The 19,030-nt window shown below is 57.8% G+C and overlaps 1 protein-coding gene across 1 annotated transcript; it reads right to left on the bottom strand.

Annotated features, from left to right (window-relative positions):
* Positions 1-1,710: 1,710 nt before the first annotated feature.
* Col6a1 (collagen type VI alpha 1 chain) lies at positions 1,711-18,813 on the bottom strand. The gene is made up of 35 exons (XM_004631810.2): positions 18,593-18,813; positions 17,895-18,024; positions 16,550-16,750; positions 16,162-16,321; positions 15,957-16,085; positions 15,860-15,880; positions 15,234-15,254; positions 15,113-15,157; positions 14,510-14,563; positions 13,977-14,021; positions 13,850-13,876; positions 13,453-13,479; positions 13,319-13,363; positions 12,980-13,033; positions 12,776-12,838; positions 12,023-12,085; positions 11,889-11,942; positions 11,779-11,814; positions 11,564-11,626; positions 10,464-10,526; positions 7,144-7,206; positions 6,941-7,003; positions 6,702-6,752; positions 6,530-6,565; positions 6,131-6,193; positions 5,935-6,000; positions 5,557-5,592; positions 5,117-5,153; positions 4,881-4,889; positions 4,382-4,515; positions 4,109-4,218; positions 3,845-4,028; positions 3,573-3,753; positions 3,182-3,211; positions 1,711-3,074 (listed from the first exon to the last, which is right to left on the bottom strand). Exons 1-35 carry the CDS (start codon positions 18,687-18,689, stop codon positions 2,452-2,454), a joined length of 3,084 nt encoding a protein of 1,027 aa, XP_004631867.1. The 5' UTR covers positions 18,690-18,813; the 3' UTR covers positions 1,711-2,451.
* Positions 18,814-19,030: the final 217 nt, after the last annotated feature.

Genomic DNA, 19,030 nt, shown 5'->3' with positions numbered 1-19,030 from the left:
TCACCAAGACCTCAAAAGAAAGCCTAGGGGGCCAGGCTGTGCATGCATGGTCAGGGTCCCTGTGGGAAGCCCTAGAGAGGGCAATACGTGGAGCTGGAGCTGGGGTGGAGATTCCAGGAAGCTAGAGATGCCAGAAACATGGGACATCTTCCAAAGAAATCTGCATGCTCCAAGCAGAGCCAGCACAGGAGAGAGTGCATGTGAGTGGGTTACAACTATGAAGACTATAGGAGTAGGGGTGCCTCAGCCCTTTGAAGCCCACATCTTGCCACCCCATGAACTGAATACTGGACATGGAGCTACAGGATTTAATGTTTGACCTGCTGGGTTTCGGTTTTCTGGCTTAGCTCCTATTGGGTGTGGGGCTGCTGGCATGCTGAGTACATCCTGGTTGTTCCAGACCTCAGGGCTTTCTGCTTGGTGAGGAGCCCTGGGCCACCTATGGCTTTCTCAAGTGGGCACTACCATGTCATAATACAGTTTACAGTTGAAGAAGCTGTGGAATAGATTTTCTGTCTGGGCTGTGGATGGCCCAGGATGGTGACAGCCTCAGGGGAGGCTCTGCTCTGTCATGTGTGTGTCCCTCTGTCCTCCCTCCATTTCTACTGGAGATGCTTGCTCCTTATCTAGGAAGAAGGGGTCCTGGCATTCTGGGGGGCTAGACTCTCAAGGTCTTGTTATGATGGACCTTCAAGTGAGGGGTGTCCTCATTCCATGTCCCGTAGCCTTAGGCTGCATGTCCTCATTAACTAGTCTGCTACCCTCTCCTTCTTCCCTAATGCCTTCCTCCTTGGAGAAGCTGAGCAGCAGGAATTCTGGAGTCTAATTGCTACAAACTTCTCTCTCTGGCACTCTCCAGATCGGCTTTCATGTGGCCTCTACTTCCTTGTTCAGCCCTTCCAAGGCCAGAAGCCACCTCTTGACCACTGTCCAAGGCCCTAAATGCCAACTATGAACTTGTTCTCAGAACAGTCCACCCTCCCTAGTATCTTCCTTCAAGACTTATGGACCCTGATTCCCCTTCTCAACTTCTGGAGCATTTTAGTATCAAGATATTGTGAACGCTGGTCCTTTGGTGTTTAATCTGGTTGGGTTCTAATCCTGTGGCCTGATACACTGGGTACTTCCTTTACCTCGGCCTACAGGCATGGTGAGGTCTTCATGTCACCATATCTGCCTCCAAGATGTTGATGGGAAGTGTCCACGGTCTTATGGTATGGATCCAAATGTACCCGAGTCTCAGGTGTTCAGAGGTGGGGCTTTTGGAAGGTGATTGCATCAGGGCTAATAACCTCATTGGTGGATTTAATCTATTGGTGAGTGCATAGCTGAACATGTTATTAGGAAGTTAGCCCAGCTGAAGGAAGGAGGTCATGGGATGAGACCTGGAAGGGCCATCTTGTCTGTAGTCCCTTCTTTTCTGGGTCTCTTGTCCTGCTCATTCTGCTTTCTGGCCATTATGAGGTGGGAGCTTTCTTCCACAACATCCTTCACTCAGATATTTCTGCCTTCAAGCCAGCAGACCAGGGACTGAAACCTCCAAAACCATGAGCCAATAAACCTCTTCTGTGTACAGAGGTCTTTTGCCCCAGAGATGAGGTGACTAAAACAGAGGCAGTACACCCTGGCTGGGTGTGGGAGAGTCATGCTGGCCACCAGCTTCTCAGGAAGAGTGCCAGGGTTGGACAGAAGACAGGGAAGAGCCACAGAGAAAAGTGGGAACTTTTATTAGCAGAGACCATTGACATGGACAGGACCAATAAAAAACACAGGAGGAGTAGGAATAAAATAGACATAAAAAGAATCTTCAATGAAACACAAGACTAGCCACTATTTGGAGGAGAAATAGTTTTGAGTTGTTTCTGAGAATGTTTTGGCCATCTGGTCCAGTCTAGGCCTTTGTATCAGTGTGGGGCCTTCATAGGCAGCACCTTTGCTCTAGGGATGTGAGAACCAAGGTCAGAGCCAGTGTCTCCCAGCCTGAGCCACAGAGGTCTGAGGTCTGGGACCAGGGTCTGTGTAGACAACTGGCAAAGCCAGTCCTCCTGTGGGAGGACCTGACCCCCTCATACTTTGTGTTTGAAAAATCCTCTTGACCTTGACCTTGGTTTTCCAAAAATGACCCACAGCTCAGCGTCTCACCTGAGCAAGCAGCAGGGTCTGCTTTGACTGTAAGTGGGAGGAAACTAGGAAGGGATAGTGAGGGATCCATCAGAGGGAGGTCCTAGAGGTGGCTGAGGGGCAAGCGAGTCCAGTGAAGGAGGGGTACACAGACACAGACCCCCCACAGACACCAAGGGGGAGGTTACTCAAAATGCGCATGTCTGTGTGGATTTCTAACCTTCCCTTTAAAAACGTGTAGCTAATCTGGAAACTTTGAGTCACATTTTCTGTTTGGTTCTGGTGGGTAGGGTTGGGAGGCTCATCCTGGTGTACTGAGTACCTATGGCCCTAGCCCAGTGCCACCTTTCTGGAGACCGTCTGGTAGAAGACCCCGCGGAGCAGGGCCTGGTAATCGGGCACACGGAACAGGTGGCGCTCTCCAAAGGCCACATCATACTCTGCCGTCTTGCCTGTGACCAGCACCCGGATGTGTGGCTCATTCACCTGGCGGCCCACCACCACCACAAAGATCTCGATGCCCGCTTGCTGTGCCTCCTGCACAGCCTTCTCGATGGCAGCTGCTGTGGCTCCCTGTGAGTTGCCATCAGAGAATAGCAGCACCCTCTTCTTGGCCGCGCCTGAGGAGGCTTCACGGTAGAAGCGTGTCACGAAGCTCAGGGCACTGTTGACATCAGTAGCGTCATTGAAGAAGTCCATGCTGTCAACGGTGCTGGCTAGCACTGTGTAGTTCTGCAGGAACTGCAAGGCTGGCCTCCCTGGCCGCTGCTGGCCTGGGCCGCTGTACTGTACCACTGCCACACGTACGTCTGCTGTGGGGTCCTCTCGGTCTGCTGACAGGAAGCGCTCTGCCAGGCGCTTGGCAAAACGCTTGGTGACTTCGAAGTTGTGGCCGCCGACACTGGCCGAGCCATCCAACATGATGGTGATGTCAGCCGGGGAGGAAAACGTGACTGTGGAACAGGGTGGGCAGCTGTAAGCATGAGGCCACCCCCATGGCGAAGGCAGTCAGAGACTGCCCCATCTCGTGGACACCACCCTGCACCAGCCCACTACTCACTCGGGCAGGTGTAGTCTGGACACTTCTTGTCTGTAAGGAGAAGACCCAAGTGTGAACCACCGTGACCCATGCAGTAATGCCCAGGGTCCCAGGTACTACTTCCTGCCCCACTCCCAACCCACCAGGAGGTCGGGCAGAGCCTTGGCCTCTCTGAGAATGGGGACACTAAGGCTTCGAGGAAGAGGGAAGCCTGCAGGCTAGGCATGTTTAGCCATGCTATTTCCCACATGCTCATTGCCTGACTGCGGGGCGGAGGCCTAGAGATGAGCCACAAGTGGCCAGGGGCACTGAGTAAGGCAGTGTGGGCCAGTGGGGTGGCCGTGCCCCTGAAGCAGGGCTCCTGAGTGTTAGAGGGTACTGTGTCATCTTGAGCAGTGCCTGTGTGGCTCACCTATGCAGATCTGGGCCGTGATATTCTTCAGGAAGGCATCCTCCAGCAGCTCCGCATAGTTCTCCTTCACCAGGGAGATACCTGGCCGGCCCTGGGGTGACAGGCCTTGGCAGGAAATGACATTGAGCTGATCGGAGCCCGCAACAAAGCCAAACACATCCCTGATGCCCACGGACACCACCTGCAGAGGACAGTGAGAGCCATCAGTGTGGCCCATGACCTTGCCTCTCCTGAAGGAGAAGCCTCTCTTTTGGGGTCTTGAGGCTGCCCACCTGGATGTTGGGGCCACAGAGCACATTGAGGGGTGTGGTGTCCCGCTGGGTGTCTGAGCGCCCATCGGTGATAACCAGGGCAATGCGGTTGTTCTGGGTGGGTGGCAGCAGCCGGTCCCGGGTGTACTGCAACGCCTCACCCGTGAATGTGCCGCCTGCCATCCACTGTAGCTTCTTGACAGCTCTGTGAGCAGAGGGGCCAGGTGAGGTTGGAGGCCAGAGCACCCCACCTTCGTCCCGGGGCTGTGGGTGGCACCCACTCACTCCTTGAACTCCTGGGCATTCCGGATATTAGGGCTGTGCAGGTCCACATGCTCCTGCATCTGGTTGTGGCTGTACTGCACCACGCCTGCGTGTGACTGTCCTGGCTCGAACTGTGGTGAGGGATGTGTTGAGCTCTGGAGGTCCCTGGACCCCACCTGGCCTTCCCTCAGGGCAGCAGGTTCCCTCCTCCAGGGTGAGCCCCAGAGCCACACAGACATCCTGAGTGGGGAGCCTGGACGCTTGGCCCTGCTGGCTCAGAGACCATGTCCTCACCTTGACCAGTTCGTCCCTGCTCAGCCGGTCAATGACTTTGATGATGAAGTCCTTGGCAATCTCGAAGTTCTGCAGGCCGATGCTCTCAGAGCTGTCCAGCACAAAGAGGATGTCGATGGGGCCGCACTTGCACTCTGCAGGCAGGTGGCAGGGGTAGCCTCAGCCTTCGGCTGCACACCTGCCTGAGCACACTGGGGCAGCTGCTCCTACTCCACCCCCTACCCCCAGTGCCGATCCCTGAGGACAACAGACAGGGCAGCACCAGGCTGGCTTCTGCCCTGTGAGGTGGCTCTCTGAGTTGCTGTGGAAAGAGGACAGCAGGGATGGTGCCCCAGGCCATGCAGGCCATGGCCCAAGAGGGCATTTGCCAGTGGTCTCAGGAGTCAGTGCAGTGAGGACGTGGCCACTGATCTGCTGCATTGATGGGATTTCCTTCCACCGCAGGGTCCTCTGCTTGAAGGTCTGAAGTACTGGGGGCCCAGCATATGGGGACACTCACCACAGCAGGCTGGACAGGAGGGGAGAGAGGGGCTTCAGTGTGGCTGGCTGCTCATGATTGCCCACCCCAGACTCTGCCCAGAGTCTGTCCCAGCAGGCTCAGTGGACTGTGTGGCTCAGTGCTCCCCTGTATATGGCACGAAGGGCCAGGGTCTGCCTGCCCCCAGGGTGACCAGAGGTCCTTGTGGGGCACAAGAAGGGGCTGGCAGGGACCTCTCCTCCCAGTAAGATACTCACAGCACATCTTCATGATGATGTCCAAAATCTCACATTCCTAGATGGAGGACACAAGAAGTCAGGCTCTGGCCTGGGATCTCGCTGTCACCCTGGGACTCCCATGGACTGGGGTGAGGAGGGGCATCTCACATCCATCCCAGGGTATGTGGGATTTACCCAGCAGAGCCTGCCACTGGGCACAGCTCCATGCATGGCTCCCACTGTCCCCACAGTGGTATCCCCTGCTGCCATCCCATGCCTCCATAGTCCTCTGTGTCCCCTGTGGTCATTCTGTGCCCCCATGGTCATCCAGTGCCCCATGGTCATCCTGTGTCTCTGTAGCCATGTTCTCTGTTACCATTTCACGTCCTGTTGTCACCTCATGCCCCAACAGTCCCCAGACTTCCCACAGCTATCCTACAGATGAGCCCCTCACAGGCCTGTCTGCAGAAAATACTTACGTCTGGCCCAGGTGGTCCCACGTGTCCTGGGGGACCCTGTCAGGGCAAGGACAGACAAGGTTGAGCAAGGATGCCACCATGGGTCAGTGACCTCTCCCATCCCAGCTGGTCATCCCCTTCCATGGGGGTCATAGCCACTGCCTGGGCAGAGTGCTAACTGATCCGATGGCCTGACAGGAATGCTGGCCTAGGGTCTTGCAGCCATCCTGGGCCTAGCTTTGCTGCCTGCAGAGGTCACCCTTGCCCTGGTGATGTCCCTCTGGTGGGCACCAGTCCACAAGGCATGGTGTTTCCCTCCACCCCCACGGAGCCCACCAAATTCCCATCAGTCTCCCACCCTGTGAGGTCTTGGGGCCTGGGGTGCAGCATGTCACCTACCTGAGGACCTTCTGGACCACGGTAACCTTTTGCCCCTTTAACTCCTCGGGGTGAAATGTCATTGTTCTGCAGGAAAACAACAGGAAGTCATGAGTCCTCAGGTGCTGTCTCCCTTCCCAGGCAGCCACATCCCCGCCCAGAAAGCCGGGCTGACTTGGTGTCACCACGGCTCCCTGTCCCACCCCACCCCACTTACATCCTCTCCAGGGTCTCCGGCTTCGCCCTCATCCCCCTTGAGGCCAGGGTAGCCTCTTGTGCCCTGTGAGTGACAGAACAGGTTATGGCATCTGGGAGGTAGAGTCAGGGAGAAGGCACTGTGCATGTGGCTGGACACTGGGCACATGTGGGTATGTGGGCACTGTGTCTGCATGTGTGGGGAGCATGTGTGCCTGTCTATACACACATGATTCTCAAGTATGAATGTTGACATAATGGGAGGGAACACGTGGTCACTGTGTGCCTGCACACGTGCATGTGTGTGGATGTAAACATTATGTGGGCACACATATGTGCCGTGTGTAAATGTCAACATGTGTATGCATGTATGTGTCTGTATACAAGCCTGGCTGGGCAGAGGGAGGTGGGGTGTACTCACATTCAGCCCCGGGGGGCCCCTGCTCCCGGGATAGCCCTGTGGAAGACAGGGATCAGTTACACCAGAGCCTGGTGGACTCTGATCAAGGCTACATTGCCAGGTCCAGCACTGAGTGCCAGGTGGTTGGGGTGGGGGCAGCAGGGAGGCACAGGCATGGCCTGGAAACACTCACAGGAAAGCCGGGGAAGCCTTCGGTGCCGTTTCCAGGGGGGCCATCTTCACCCTGGGGAGTAGAGCAGGATTGCTATTACCAGGAGCCAATGGGGATACCGGGCTCCCTCCCCAGTGTCCCACGTCCCTCTCTGGGCTTGGCTTGCCAGAAATGTCCTCACCCTCAGGAATTCCCTGATGTCCATGCAGCCTTGGACCTAGCAGACCCTCCCAGAAGATAGCCATGCTCCCCATACTCACCCTCTCGCCCATCAGCCCAGGGTCTCCAGGGGGTCCAGCAGGTCCTGGGGCTCCTCTGAGACCCTGAGGAGAGGAAGGGATGACAGCCAAGTCCCAAGCAGTGTGGGGTGGGGCACAGAGCCTCTGGGTAGGGAAGTGCTGGACAGGGTACTTGGCCAGTATATTCCTCTGGGCCAGGAAGATGGGGTGGGGGCAGCACTTACCTCAGGCCCTGGGGGACCCTCATCACCTCGGTATCCTTTAGGTCCGATGGGGCCAGCCTCACCCTGAGGAATGGAGATATGGTGGGACCCCAGGCCTCACTGCCCCAGGCTCAGCCCTCTATACTGCCCAGGCCTGAGCTGAGGGTCCTCACATTGCCCCACCCCATATCCCCAGGGCTGGGGCACATGTGGAGACCACTGTCCCTAGAAGACTTTGCTGGGCTGCCCTTTATGGCACTGGGCACTAATGCCAGGTGGGATTTCCACATGCCATCCCAAGGTGGCCCTCTCTAGGATCCCTCCAGGGGCAATGACCATCCTGGACCCCAGGTTATGGACCCCACTTGCTGGAAGCTTCACCTCTCCTCACAGATCCCTGGCCACACAGTGATGGGACAACTCTAGGAGTGGACAGGCCACTGCCTGGTCCCCTCACAGGGTCCCCTGCTCCTGCAGTGGCCCCAGCTGGACATTCTGAGGATTTATCGTGCCTCACGAGGCCACAACATCCCTGCGGGCAGTCCCTGCACCCTTGGTCTCCAGTGCTGTCCCCTACCCTGAAGCTCCCATGCTCAGCCCTTGGCTGAGTCCTGAGCACCGAACACCCTGGGGATCGAGGAAGGAAGCTGGGACATCTTCATTTTGCCTGCCACTGGGCCCTATACCCTCCAGGTTTGCCAGATTACAAATCTGTCCTGGGGCCTGGCACCAGGAAAATGTCCAAAGAAAGCCATGGCTGGCACCCCTTGCATTGCTTGCTTGCAACTTGTCCTTAACACCTTGTCCCTGAGCCAGCCCAGCCCTGAGGCACAGGTGACGTCACTGTCCCTGACAGAACACGCATGCAGCCAGCTCCCTGGGCCCGGGACTCCTCCAGCCTGCGTGCACTCACTATCCTTTGTATTCCCCTCCCTCCCAGCTTGGGGTTGGGGGTGAGAGCAGCCCCGAGGGATGAGAGGCAGAATGCCAGGAGAACAAAGGAGGCCTGCCTGCCACGACCAGGTGAGTCTGGTGGGTGTCCTGTGTGTCTGCTTCCCAGAACTGGGTGCAGACTCAAAGCTTCCTTTGGGGGAAGTCAGGGCCTGTATCCCACTGTGCTTCCTGGGCTTCCAAACTAACTATGTTTTCACATGATTTGGAAAAGCCTAAGTTTTCCAAGAAATGTCCTCTGCTTTGGCCATACAGCAGTGAGGGCCATGTTTGGAAACAGCATCACCTGTGCTATGGCTCGTCTCCTCAGCCCGGCCTGGACAGCTCTGGTGTGACCTCACGCACAGCTCTGGATGACCAGGCCCAGCTGCCCACAGAGCCAACCACTGGCCACAGGGCATCACTCTGGGGCTTCCCTGCCATCTGAGCAGGTGACAGTGACACAGCTATCATTGTTCCTGGAACTTGGTGGGGGGACAGGAAGGTAGGGCTCACAGGGAGGCCGAGAGGCAGGACAGAGGGCTAACTTGCCACTCCCAAGTGCCAGGCCAGGCTTCATCTTGCTCTTGCCTTTGATATCTACTCCAGACATGCACAGGACAGTGGTGGGTGACTTGTGCGGTCGTGTGACACAAGGCTGAGATCTTCACCAAGCCAATAAATGGTCAAGTAGAAAATGAGCAGAATGAAACCATACAATGGATGGCCAGGGAACACCCAGGCCCAGAGTCCAGGACACACTGCGGGAGCTGGTTCCCCCTGACGGTGGTACCAGCTGCTGGGGGCACAGCTGGGCAAGGAGCACTCTGGAAATCTTGACATCCTGTGTCAGCGCAATGTGGTGTCCTCCACTCTCCAGGAGAGGGTAGGAAGGCTGGGACTCTTTCTTGTAGAATTATTTGGCAGATGGCAACACATGCACACACGCACACACACAGGCACACACATTGTTTGAAATTCTGCTGCTGAGGGTTGACCTAGTGACGCAGCTGTGGATGGGTTGCAGGTGGTGGGGGTGTGGGCAGGTGGGTGGTATGCAGATTTATGGATAATGGGTAGGCGACAGCTGGACAGAGAGATGGTGATGGGTGATAATGGTGACAGGTGTCAGGCAAGTGGGTGTTGGCCAGACACATGGATGGTGGACAGACATCAGTGTCTATTATAGGATTCTCTTCTGTGGGGCAAACACTAGGGACAGATCTTGTGTACCTGGGGAGGCGCATTCAGTGAGTCCCTTCCGAGCAGCACCAGGACACTGAGCAGAAGGCCCTGAATGGGCAAGGTACTACCATGCTGACCACTAAGGGCCACTGCTTGACATGGCCTGAAAACGACAGGCAAACACACACACACACACACACACACCTGCACATGCACCCTGTACACTAGCATTCATAAAACAGTTCTAGGAAGACTGAAGAAGGAAGCCAACCTAAGAATGCTGAAGGCTCAAGCCTGAGGTGGGGAGGAGCTTCGTATCCCTGGGTGCCACCTGTGGGCTACAGGGGCTCTCCCATGGACCTTCCTCTAACAAAGTTGGGACATGGCTCTGTTCTGGGGAGCCTGCCCAGGGCTGTTTCTTCAGTGACATCACTCGCTCACTGGGTGAAGTCACATGGCTGATCCTCCCCAGGGTCAATGCTGCATCCACCCTCAGAGGCTTACTAAGCTCTGCCTCTGGCTCCACAGAGGCCCCATGGTCTCCCTCACAGGCCACTGAGGGCATCAGGACACTGGCTGCCCTTGGTCTCAAAGGTGGGCCACGTGTGTCCCAGGGTGGACCATCCTGCCAGTCTTCAGCCCAGACTGCAGATGTGTAAGGAGGCCCAGAAATGTCTGCTGTGGGACTCCCGCCCATGTCGTCATTTTCACTGCTGTTTGAAGCTGGTGCTTCCCTGGAGCCTCTCTGAAGTCACACTTTCCTCCCCACTACTCATTCCTGGACCTCCAGGGACCATCCTGCCCCTGGGGACCCTGCTGTGAACCAGGAGCCTCTTCTCCCCTCCCTAGCGTGGTCACTGGAAGGCCTCACCCACACTTACAATCCTGCAGCCTTCAAATGACTCCAAATCCTGCACACTCCCACATCTCCCCCAGCAGCCTTGCCCAGGACCAAGGTCACCCAGTGACCTTGCCCTTGGTCGAAGCACTCATCTTCTCCACCTGCAACCCGAGGTGCTCTCTGTCCAGGGCTGACAGTCTAAGCCCAGGTGGCCAGGAGCTGCGTGCTCATCTGAGTCCTCTTGTGGGGACCCCACTGTCTTCGGGAGCAGCCCTTTCGGAGGTGTCCCATGGGAAGTGGCCCCAGACTGCTGGGGGCCAATATGGCTCTGAGCTATGTGTGAGCTGCCAGGCCAAAGACTCAGCTGGTGTGGGAGGCATCTTACTGGGTCTCCAGGGACTCCAATGGGGCCTTCTCGTCCCTGGTCACCTTGTGGTCCAGCTTCACCCTGGGGAGATAAAAGCCTATGAGTGGAGGTCAGGTCACAGGGCAGCCACCAGCAAACTCCTCAGGGTGGATGGACAGCTGCCCATGTCAGGTGGTGGAGGTAACCGACAAGGAGGGTGGTAGGGACTGGTGGGCCAGAGCCGGGCAGAACTGCTGCCTGTGAGGGCACCAGACTGCTCCTCATCCTTCCTTCCCTCCGACCTACCTACTTCTGGCCTGGCCAGGGAAGGCCCACAGTCTCAATCTCTGCGTCAGCTCTGTCCTCAGAGGCCACACAGAGCAGGCTGAACTCATCATGAGGCCAGGGCCACTCCAGATGCCCCTGGCTCTCTTATAGCCCCATTTTGGAGCATCTCTGGCCACAGCACGAGGGACTGGGGTGACCTCATTGGGACAGGATGTAGTGGCAACTGGGATGAGGGCTGGGCTGTGATGAAGCTCTGGGCACTCTCAGACCACCTCCTTATCAGCTTCCCCAGTCCAGCAAAACCTCACTGTTGGGTCAGAGGATAGAAAGCCCAGCAACCCCTCAGGGATAGACTGGACCAGGGAGGCAAACAGGCTCCCACCAAGGTGCTGTGGGTCTCTGCCTCAAGGCTCTCTGAGCAGCTTGCCCTGGGTCTTCCCCATTCAGATTCAATCCAATAGTTCACCAAGGAGGAGCCTCCCTAAGAACAGGGTCTGCAGAGGTGGCCTCACAGCAGCTGGTGAGGGCTGTCAGGTAGATGGGATCAGGAAGCCACAGTTCTGTGTGGCTGCACGGGTGGCCAGGTACAGGGGTGGTTGCTGGGGATGCCACTGAAGTACATTGTTAGGGACAAAGCCACAAGGGTAGGAGAGGGTGGGGACCATACCCAAGCCACATCTGGCTTTGCTCTCCTTGCCCTGGTTCCAAGGGAGGAGGGGCCAAGAGCTGGGGCTTGGGCTCTGTTGGGGCTGTGTTGTGGGGTGCAGGTGCTGAAGCCCAGACCCTAAGGGGGCTGTGTGGCATGTCCATGGTCCTGAACCTGCCATGACCCAGCATCAAGACAGACTCACCAGGTCTCCTCTTGGTCCTCGAACACCTGGAGTCCCACGGGGTCCTCTCTCTCCGGCACCACCCTGTGAGGAGAAGATCCATGTGAAGCTGGCTGGCTCCGGGCCAGAAGGAATTGCTCTGGCCTCTGGGTGCCATTGTGGGGCCCAGATAGACCCGGCCCAGGTTAGGTGGCCTCCTTCGTGACTCTTGGTGGGGACACCACAGCCCAACTCACCCTCTCTCCTGGAGGGCCATCCGGTCCCGCATTCCCCTGTAAGAGGAACAGATGCCAGTGTCAGTGTGTATACTAGCCTGTTGGCTCAGGAGGGATGGATGCCAGCTCACCTCATCGCCAGCCTCTCCTTTCTCTCCTGCGGGGCCAGGCTCTCCAGGTTCGCCCTGTGGACAACAAACGTAGAATCACTGTGTAGCCCTGACCAAACCCCACATGCACAAAGCCACTACCCACTTGGCCTCACCTCGTCTCCAGGTGGCCCTGAGCTTCCAGGCCTTCCGGGCTCTCCGATGGCTCCAGCCTCACCCTGAGGAAGGTCAGGGTCACAGATGCTGCAGTCAGCCATGAGGTCACCCTGGGGCCCAGGGACCCCGTGCCCAGAGTCCTCATCAGACCTCGGGCCACTCTGACCACAGCCATATGAATCCCAGGCCTTCTGTGACCACAACCACCATTACCTGCACAGAAACTGCCCAGAACACTTCAGCCCAAACCTGGAAGTCTGAGCCCAAAGCTCTACCTAGTCAGGCCTGGAAGTTACGCTGCAGACCTGAGGACAGGGCCTGAAGTCCTTGGCCAGATCTCTGATGGCTCTGTGAGGGCAAAGCCCAGCTCCTGCCTGGTATTCCTGCCCACCCTGAAGCCCCAGAAAAATAGCAGTGGAAGCCTTGGACACAGGCTGGATTCCAAGACCCTGCCCTCTTCTGCCTGCTGGCAGCCATGAGGATGGAATGCTCCCTCAGGTCCCAGTTCCAGGGATGAGGATCAGGTAGAGGCCTGGCTGTGGGGTGTGCAGTGGTTGCTCAGTCCCGGCTCTAACTGGCTGCCACTCTAGCGGGTGGCAGGGCCCTTGGCGTTAGTGGCAGCCTGTAGCCCCAGACCTGGTCACTCCCTGCCTGCCGCGTGGGAGCCTGCAGTGGAGACCTGGCCCCAGGAACATCTGGGCCTGAGCTCCGTGTACACGAAGCCCCTGCTTTTGAGGCTGCACATCACTCACCTTGTCTCCCTTTAATCCAAAAGCACCAGCATCTCCTTTGGGCCCAGGGGGTCCTTGGACACCCTGGTGAGAAGACACAATGTCAGGTCACAGTGGGCAGAGGTCCCCAGGGCCCTCTGATGAGTCACTGCCTGACAAGCAGAAAGGGCCAGGGCCACATTCCTGAAAACCATGGCCCCCAAACCAGGGATAGAAGTGACTTACATCGAATCCTGGAGAACCTTTGCAGCCTGGCAGTCCTGGGTACCCTGTCTCCCCCTGGAAGAGAAGGACAGGATCAGGTGGTTGGGTGATCAGGGGCAGCTGAAGGTGGGAAGCCACTAGTCCTCAGCTCTGCCCTTCATGCCTTCATGGGACACCCTGCCCAAGAACCAGGAACTCAGCTGGTAGTTTGGGATCCACTGAGGCTCACTGGGACCTGGAGTAAGGCAATGAAGACCTGCAGGATATATCTTCTGACCTGGCTCATCTTCCTGTCACTGCTATGTCACTGCTGTGCCCACGAAGCAACCCTAGGTTGGCACCCCAAGCATCCCCGGTTACCTTCATGCCATCCACCCCATCGATGCCACGCTTGCCCTTCTCTCCCTGTGAGGTAACAAGACAAAATGAAGGGTCAGGTGAAGGTCAGATGAAGGTCAGATAGTACTGCTGGGGACACCATGTTCCACACTTACCTTGTAGCCCTTGGGTCCCCTGGAGCCCTGTGGAGACAGAAAGAGAGGGTGAGGGTAGGGGCAGGAATTCTGCCTAGTAGAAGGGTGAGGTGGGCCCACCTGGCCAAGGCCCACCTGGCCAGGCTCCCCATGGACAAAAAGTTGCCCTAAATCTAAGGATGTCCAACCCTGCTGGGGATTTGGACTAGGTGTGGGGTCTGAGGCCTTGTTGAGCTGAGAGCACCCTGAGGGCAAGGATACCCCTGTGGAAGAAAACAGTGCCATGCCAGCTCCCACTGACCCCAGGGTCCACCCCAGGTCAACCTCATTCTCCGGGGTAAGAGGTAGCAGTGAGGGGTCCACCCAGCCGTGTCTCCCAGATGGGGGTCCCAGCAGCGTCCAGGAAGGAGAAGCGCACCTTCTCCCCGCGGCTCCCTTTCTCTCCCTGCAAACAGAAGAGATTGGGAGAGTAGGTATCATGGCTATAGCGCTGTTCACCCGCCTCATAGACCCCCATGGGCTTCCCTAGAGCAGGGGACACACACCTTCATGCCCTGGTACCCGACAGGCCCGAGGTCCCCAGGTCGTCCCTGGAACAGAGGAAGGGATGGTCAGATACCCGCATCTTCCCAGCCTCCCCTCACTGTGACCAGGTCACAGTCAGCTGGAGGGACACAGAGAACATCCAGGGCATGGCCTGTTATGAAGGTCCCAGAGGTGATGGTCCAGAGAAGGGGCATGGAACAGGAGTGGGAGGGGGCAGGGGATAGGAATAGGAGGGGGCAGGGGATAGAAGTGGGAGGAGGCAGGGGACAGGAGTGGGAGGGGGTAGGGGATAAGAGTAGGAAGGGGCAGGGGACAGAAGTGGGAGGGGGCAAGGGACAGGAGTGGGCAGGGGACAGGTAACTAGATGGGGTGAGGGCAGAGGGCAGGAAGTTTGAGGGGTCTGGCCCAAGTCCAAAGCAGAGGTCTGAGCCTGGTCCAGCTCCTTTCCTGTTGAATGCGCTGCCATGGGACTTTGGCCCCCAGCCATAGCTCTGGGAGTTTCTCTGCACCCCTTCTGTGCATTGATACTCACGGGATCTCCGGCTTCCCCCTTCTCTCCAGGAAGGCCTGGCTTTCCACGTTCCCCCTGGAGGACAGAGCAGACAGGTCAGGGGCAATTCTACCCACTTCCAGAAAGGGGAATGGGGATGCAGCTGACACAGGGACGTAGGTGTGCAGAACCAGTGGCTCCAGGCCTGTCCTAGGCTCTGGCCTTCTCCCCACACATCCTCAGCCATGATCCTCACCTGAGGACTACTTGGCCCCCTCCAACCAGAGCACTCTTCTGCCCCAGATCCTCAGGGACATGCAGCTCTGCCACCAGGATCTGGAGACCCAGAATGCTACCCCATCATCCTATGTGGGTCACATGGCTGTGAGCCTCACATTTCACACCCCAACGTGTAGGCTATTCACTTCCCAGATCTAAGCAGGCGGAAGCACTTGGGTCTTGAAAGGACCAGGGGCCCTGGGCAGCCTGCTGGGCCATGGAGGCACAGCCCCAGGCCAGGCCACAGCCCTGGCCTCCACTGGGACCTCCTACAGGACTCAGGATGCCCAGCCTGCAGATATGCAGGACAGTACACATGGGGTGGAGCCCTGTGTCCCCATGAATAGAGCCAGGGCAACCACTCACCTCGTAACCAGGGTCACCCCTGGGCCCTGGAGGTCCTCTGGCAGCCTGAAAGATGTGAGGGACGTCAGCCCTGACCCAGAAAGGGCATGGGCTGAGGGTGGTGGGTGGTAGCCACACTCACCTGGCACTCGAAGGAGCAGCACTACAGGGAGGCACAGAAGATGGTCAGAGGTGGAAGGTGGGGTGTCGGGACACGTCTGGACATGCTCCCACATGTGTGCACAGGAGAGGTGCCCAGATGTACTCTCACATGTGCACATAGGACACATGCCCAGAATGCTCCCACACACATATACTAGGACCCTCTCCCATACCCAGACACAGGACACATGCTGGGACATGCTTTTACATGTGTGCACAGAACAAACGCCTGGACATGTTCTCACATGTGTGCACTGATACCTGCTCAATATGCTTCCGCATGTATGCATAAGGACACATGCCTGGAACACTTTTACATTAGAACATGCAGCTAGAGTAACTGCCAGAGGCATGTATAGGACATGTGTCTGGATACTTTCCCACACGCATACACAGGACACATGCACAGACAGAATTTCACATACATGCACAGGACATATGCTCGGACATACTCCCACCTGCATACACCAGGATGTGTGCCCAGACATGCTCTTATACATGCTTGGATATGCTCCTACATGTGTGCCCCAGAGGGACACACATGCCCTCAGTAGGTGCCTGTCACGCACCCCCATGGGCTTAGGAGGGCAGCTAGGGAAGTCTTACCACTTGCTCCACATTGTTTTTCTGAAATGAGAGGGAAGACTGAGTCACTACCTCCTGAGGACACAGTCACCCTAACCCCGTCGTGGTAGGTGCTCACGATCATGTCCACAATGGTCTCGATGGTCTGGGTGATAGTCTCCTCAGCGTCAGGATTCTGTCCCCAGTCTGCTGCTGTGAAGTTGCGCCGATACGTGTGGTCAGTGGCAATGATGCTCAGGCGTGGCTCCTGGCGTGTGGGGTAAGAAGATGAGTGGGCAGGACAGGGTCAGCCTGCAACCTGGGCACAGGGGGGCATCACTCACCAGGTGGTCGGGTGTGATGGCCACAGAGAAGACCTTAATGCCCAGGTGCTTGGCCTCGTTCACGGCATCCTCTAGGCCCCCACAAGGCTCCTTGTAGCCCTCCAGAGGGTGCCCGTCAGTCACCACGATCAGGTATTTGTTCTCCTTGAGGTGGGAGCCCCTGGGGGAGTAGCAGTGTGAGGCCCTCCCTACAATTCCTCCTGGGGCCTGGCAAGGGGACCAGGAGGGAACCTAGGCCAGTGTGGGGCAGTGCTGGCCTCTGCCACATGGGCGAGGATTTTCTTCTTTGACCTGAGTACTGAAAGTACAGCATAGGCCATAAGAGTATTGAAAGTACAGAGCATGCTGCCTGACGGTGGGGGAATGGGGTGGGCAAGGTGCCACTCACCCCACCAGCAGCTCCTCCAGCCCCTTCTTGATGGCACAGTCTGTGTAGGTGCCCTTGCCAAAATACTTGATAGCATCCACTTCAGCCTTGAGTTGATCGCGGCCGGCAGGCATGCGTGTGAGCCCATGGATGATCTCTACCTCGTCGCTGTAGTGCAGTGCACCTGCATTCCATACCAGGTTGCGGTCGCAGCGGTAGTACCTGTGGAGACCGGCCAGCGGGTGCTTGTGAGGACATGCTGACCACCAAGGTCTCACATGGGCATAGGCCCAGGCCAGACTGCAGCTGGGATGGCAGCCCTGCCCTGGAGACCAGCCCAGCCCACATGACTGGGCATCCTGGGCCCTTAGGAACTTGAGTCAGGGGCAGGAAGCCAGGTCCAAACAGACCCCTCGGTGGGTCCAGTGGCTCTGCTAGGCTGAGGTGGCCAAGCTGAATCCTGGGCATCTATAGGGATGGTACAGCAGTTGGCTCTGCCCCATTTCACAGGAGGGAAACAATGGCACAGGAGCGTGAGCAAAGGCACAGAGGATACTCTATGCAGGCCACACAGCTGTCTAGCTACTCCTTACCCAGTCACTGTCCACACCACCTTCATCCTCCCATGGACCTGTGGCTGCCCAGCCCAGGGTGAACAGTTCATACTAGTCCCACACGTGCCTTTGGCTGCCATGGTCCCTGCTGGTGGGCAAGAGGCTTGGCCTGGGTCAGTTGGCTAGTGAGGTCAGAGGACCAGAAAGGTGGGGATATCAGGGGAGGAGCCTGTGGTGGCCGAGCCCATCCCCCCACACACCACAGAGGTGTCACGGGCCTAGAGGCCTCTTGTCTGCCCCTCCCAGGTCTTATCCCAACCCCTACCCAGGATCCAGTGCTGTGAGCCTGCAGGCAGGTACAGTTGGGGAGTCAGAGGGCACAGGGGCTTTGCCCATACCCAGAGACATGCTTAGTGGTCCTAGAGGTGAAGATGGGTAGGGCTACTAGGCCCTGGGTCAGGGATATTGGGGACAGGGGATCCAGTCTCAGCAGAGGCCCTAGTACCTGTGTGGGCAGCAGGCAGGGCCCAGCCTACTAGGGAGGGCCCCAGGCACAGCTGCAGCTGGGCCCAACCCCGCAAGCCCCAGAATACTCAGAGGTGCAGCGGCTCTGTCTGTGTGCGGCTCATGCATCCACCTCAGCATGCCCCTGCTCCTCCATCAGGTGGCACCAGGAGCCTGCTGCCTCTCCCTCCATCTCCCCTCAATCTCCACTCCATCCCTAGGCCTCTGATGGATGTGGGTGGAGATTGGGCAGCCTCTACCTGCTTGCTGGTTCCTGGGGTAGAGACACCACTAGGCTGGGTCCCTACCTGTCTCTCAGATTGTCGATGAAGCGTTTGGTGAAGCTCTTGACCTTGTCCACCAGGGCCCCATAGGGCTTCAGCCGCAAGGCCACGCTCTCAGAGGTGTCCAGCACGAAGAACAGGTCCACTGGGCAGTCTGGGCCAAGGGGTCCCGTGAGCTGTGCTTTTTGGGTGCAAGAGGCCCCTCCCCCACCTCCCCCAAGTGGCTCCAGCCAGCCCCACAGCCCAGCACCCAGCTGTGTGAAAGATGACCACAGAGGGACAGGGAGAGGACAAGGTGCCACCCAGCCTGCGACCCCAGCATTCTGGGACTGGACCAGACAGAGAAGATAGATGGCTTCTTCTGTGTCCAGGCTAGATCTAAAGCCACTAAAGGCACAGCCATCAGCAAGATGGATGCAAAGGTCACCCTGTTTCTAGGCTGGCGAGGAGTCAGGAAATGAGCAGCATCAGCCCATTATGCCCACTGCCAGCGGGGCAGCAAAAACTGGCCCGGACCACGGCAGTGTGTCCCCTCTCAGGGTCCCCTCACAAGTCTCCCAAATTGGTGTCCCCCACCAGCAAGAGGTTATGGGAGTGCAGGCCTGGCTGGGGGACAGGCACAAGGGGACGGCACCACAGCACCATGCTGGCCTTGGGTTGCGTCCTGCCCCAGTTTCCTCCCTGGCCCAGAGAGCAGAGCCGAGCGGCGGCCCGACACTCACCTTGGAAGACGACGGCTTTGGGGGGGCCTTGGACATCCTGTGTGGCCACCCAGCAGGCCTGTAGCAGCAGCGACAGCAGGACGCCTGCCAGCCTCATGTCGCCGGCCCACCTGGGTCACCGTCGAGGAGGCCGGGACAGGACGCAGAGGAGGCTGTCTCCGCTTCTCACTCACTCTGCAGTTACAGCCAGGCCCGCAGAGGCGGGAGGGCGGGGCCGGGGCGGGCGGCGCCCAGGCCGCTGAGTCACCGCGCAGCTCCTCTCCCTGGCCTCTGAAACCAGAAGCCCCTCTGCCCGCGAGGCGCCCAGCTGAGATTCTGCTTCCTGGGCTTTGTGGGGACGCTATGGACTACAGCTCCCACCTAAAGTGGGAGACAACAAGATGTCTAGAGAAGGACTAGTGACCCAAAGAGGTTCTGTGAAGTAGTTTATGTTGTTTC

This window comes from Octodon degus, unplaced genomic scaffold, assembly GCF_000260255.1.
Source record: "Octodon degus isolate 3935 unplaced genomic scaffold, OctDeg1.0 scaffold00045, whole genome shotgun sequence".
NCBI lineage: Eukaryota > Metazoa > Chordata > Mammalia > Rodentia > Octodontidae > Octodon > Octodon degus.
This window is presented reverse-complemented; position numbering and strand designations above follow the sequence as displayed.

Coding starts and splice junctions, on each gene's coding strand:
- Col6a1 (XM_004631810.2), bottom strand. CDS start 18,689: ATGAGGCTGGCAGGCGTCCTGCTGTCGCTGCTGCTACAGGCCTGCTGG. Junction 18,025..18,592: donor CAAAGCCGTCGTCTTCCAAG/GTGAGTGTCGGG, acceptor CCCTTGGCCCAG/ACTGCCCAGTGGACCTGTTC. Junction 6,194..6,529: donor GGGGCCCCCCGGGGCTGAAT/GTGAGTACACCC, acceptor TGTCACTCACAG/GGCACAAGAGGCTACCCTGG.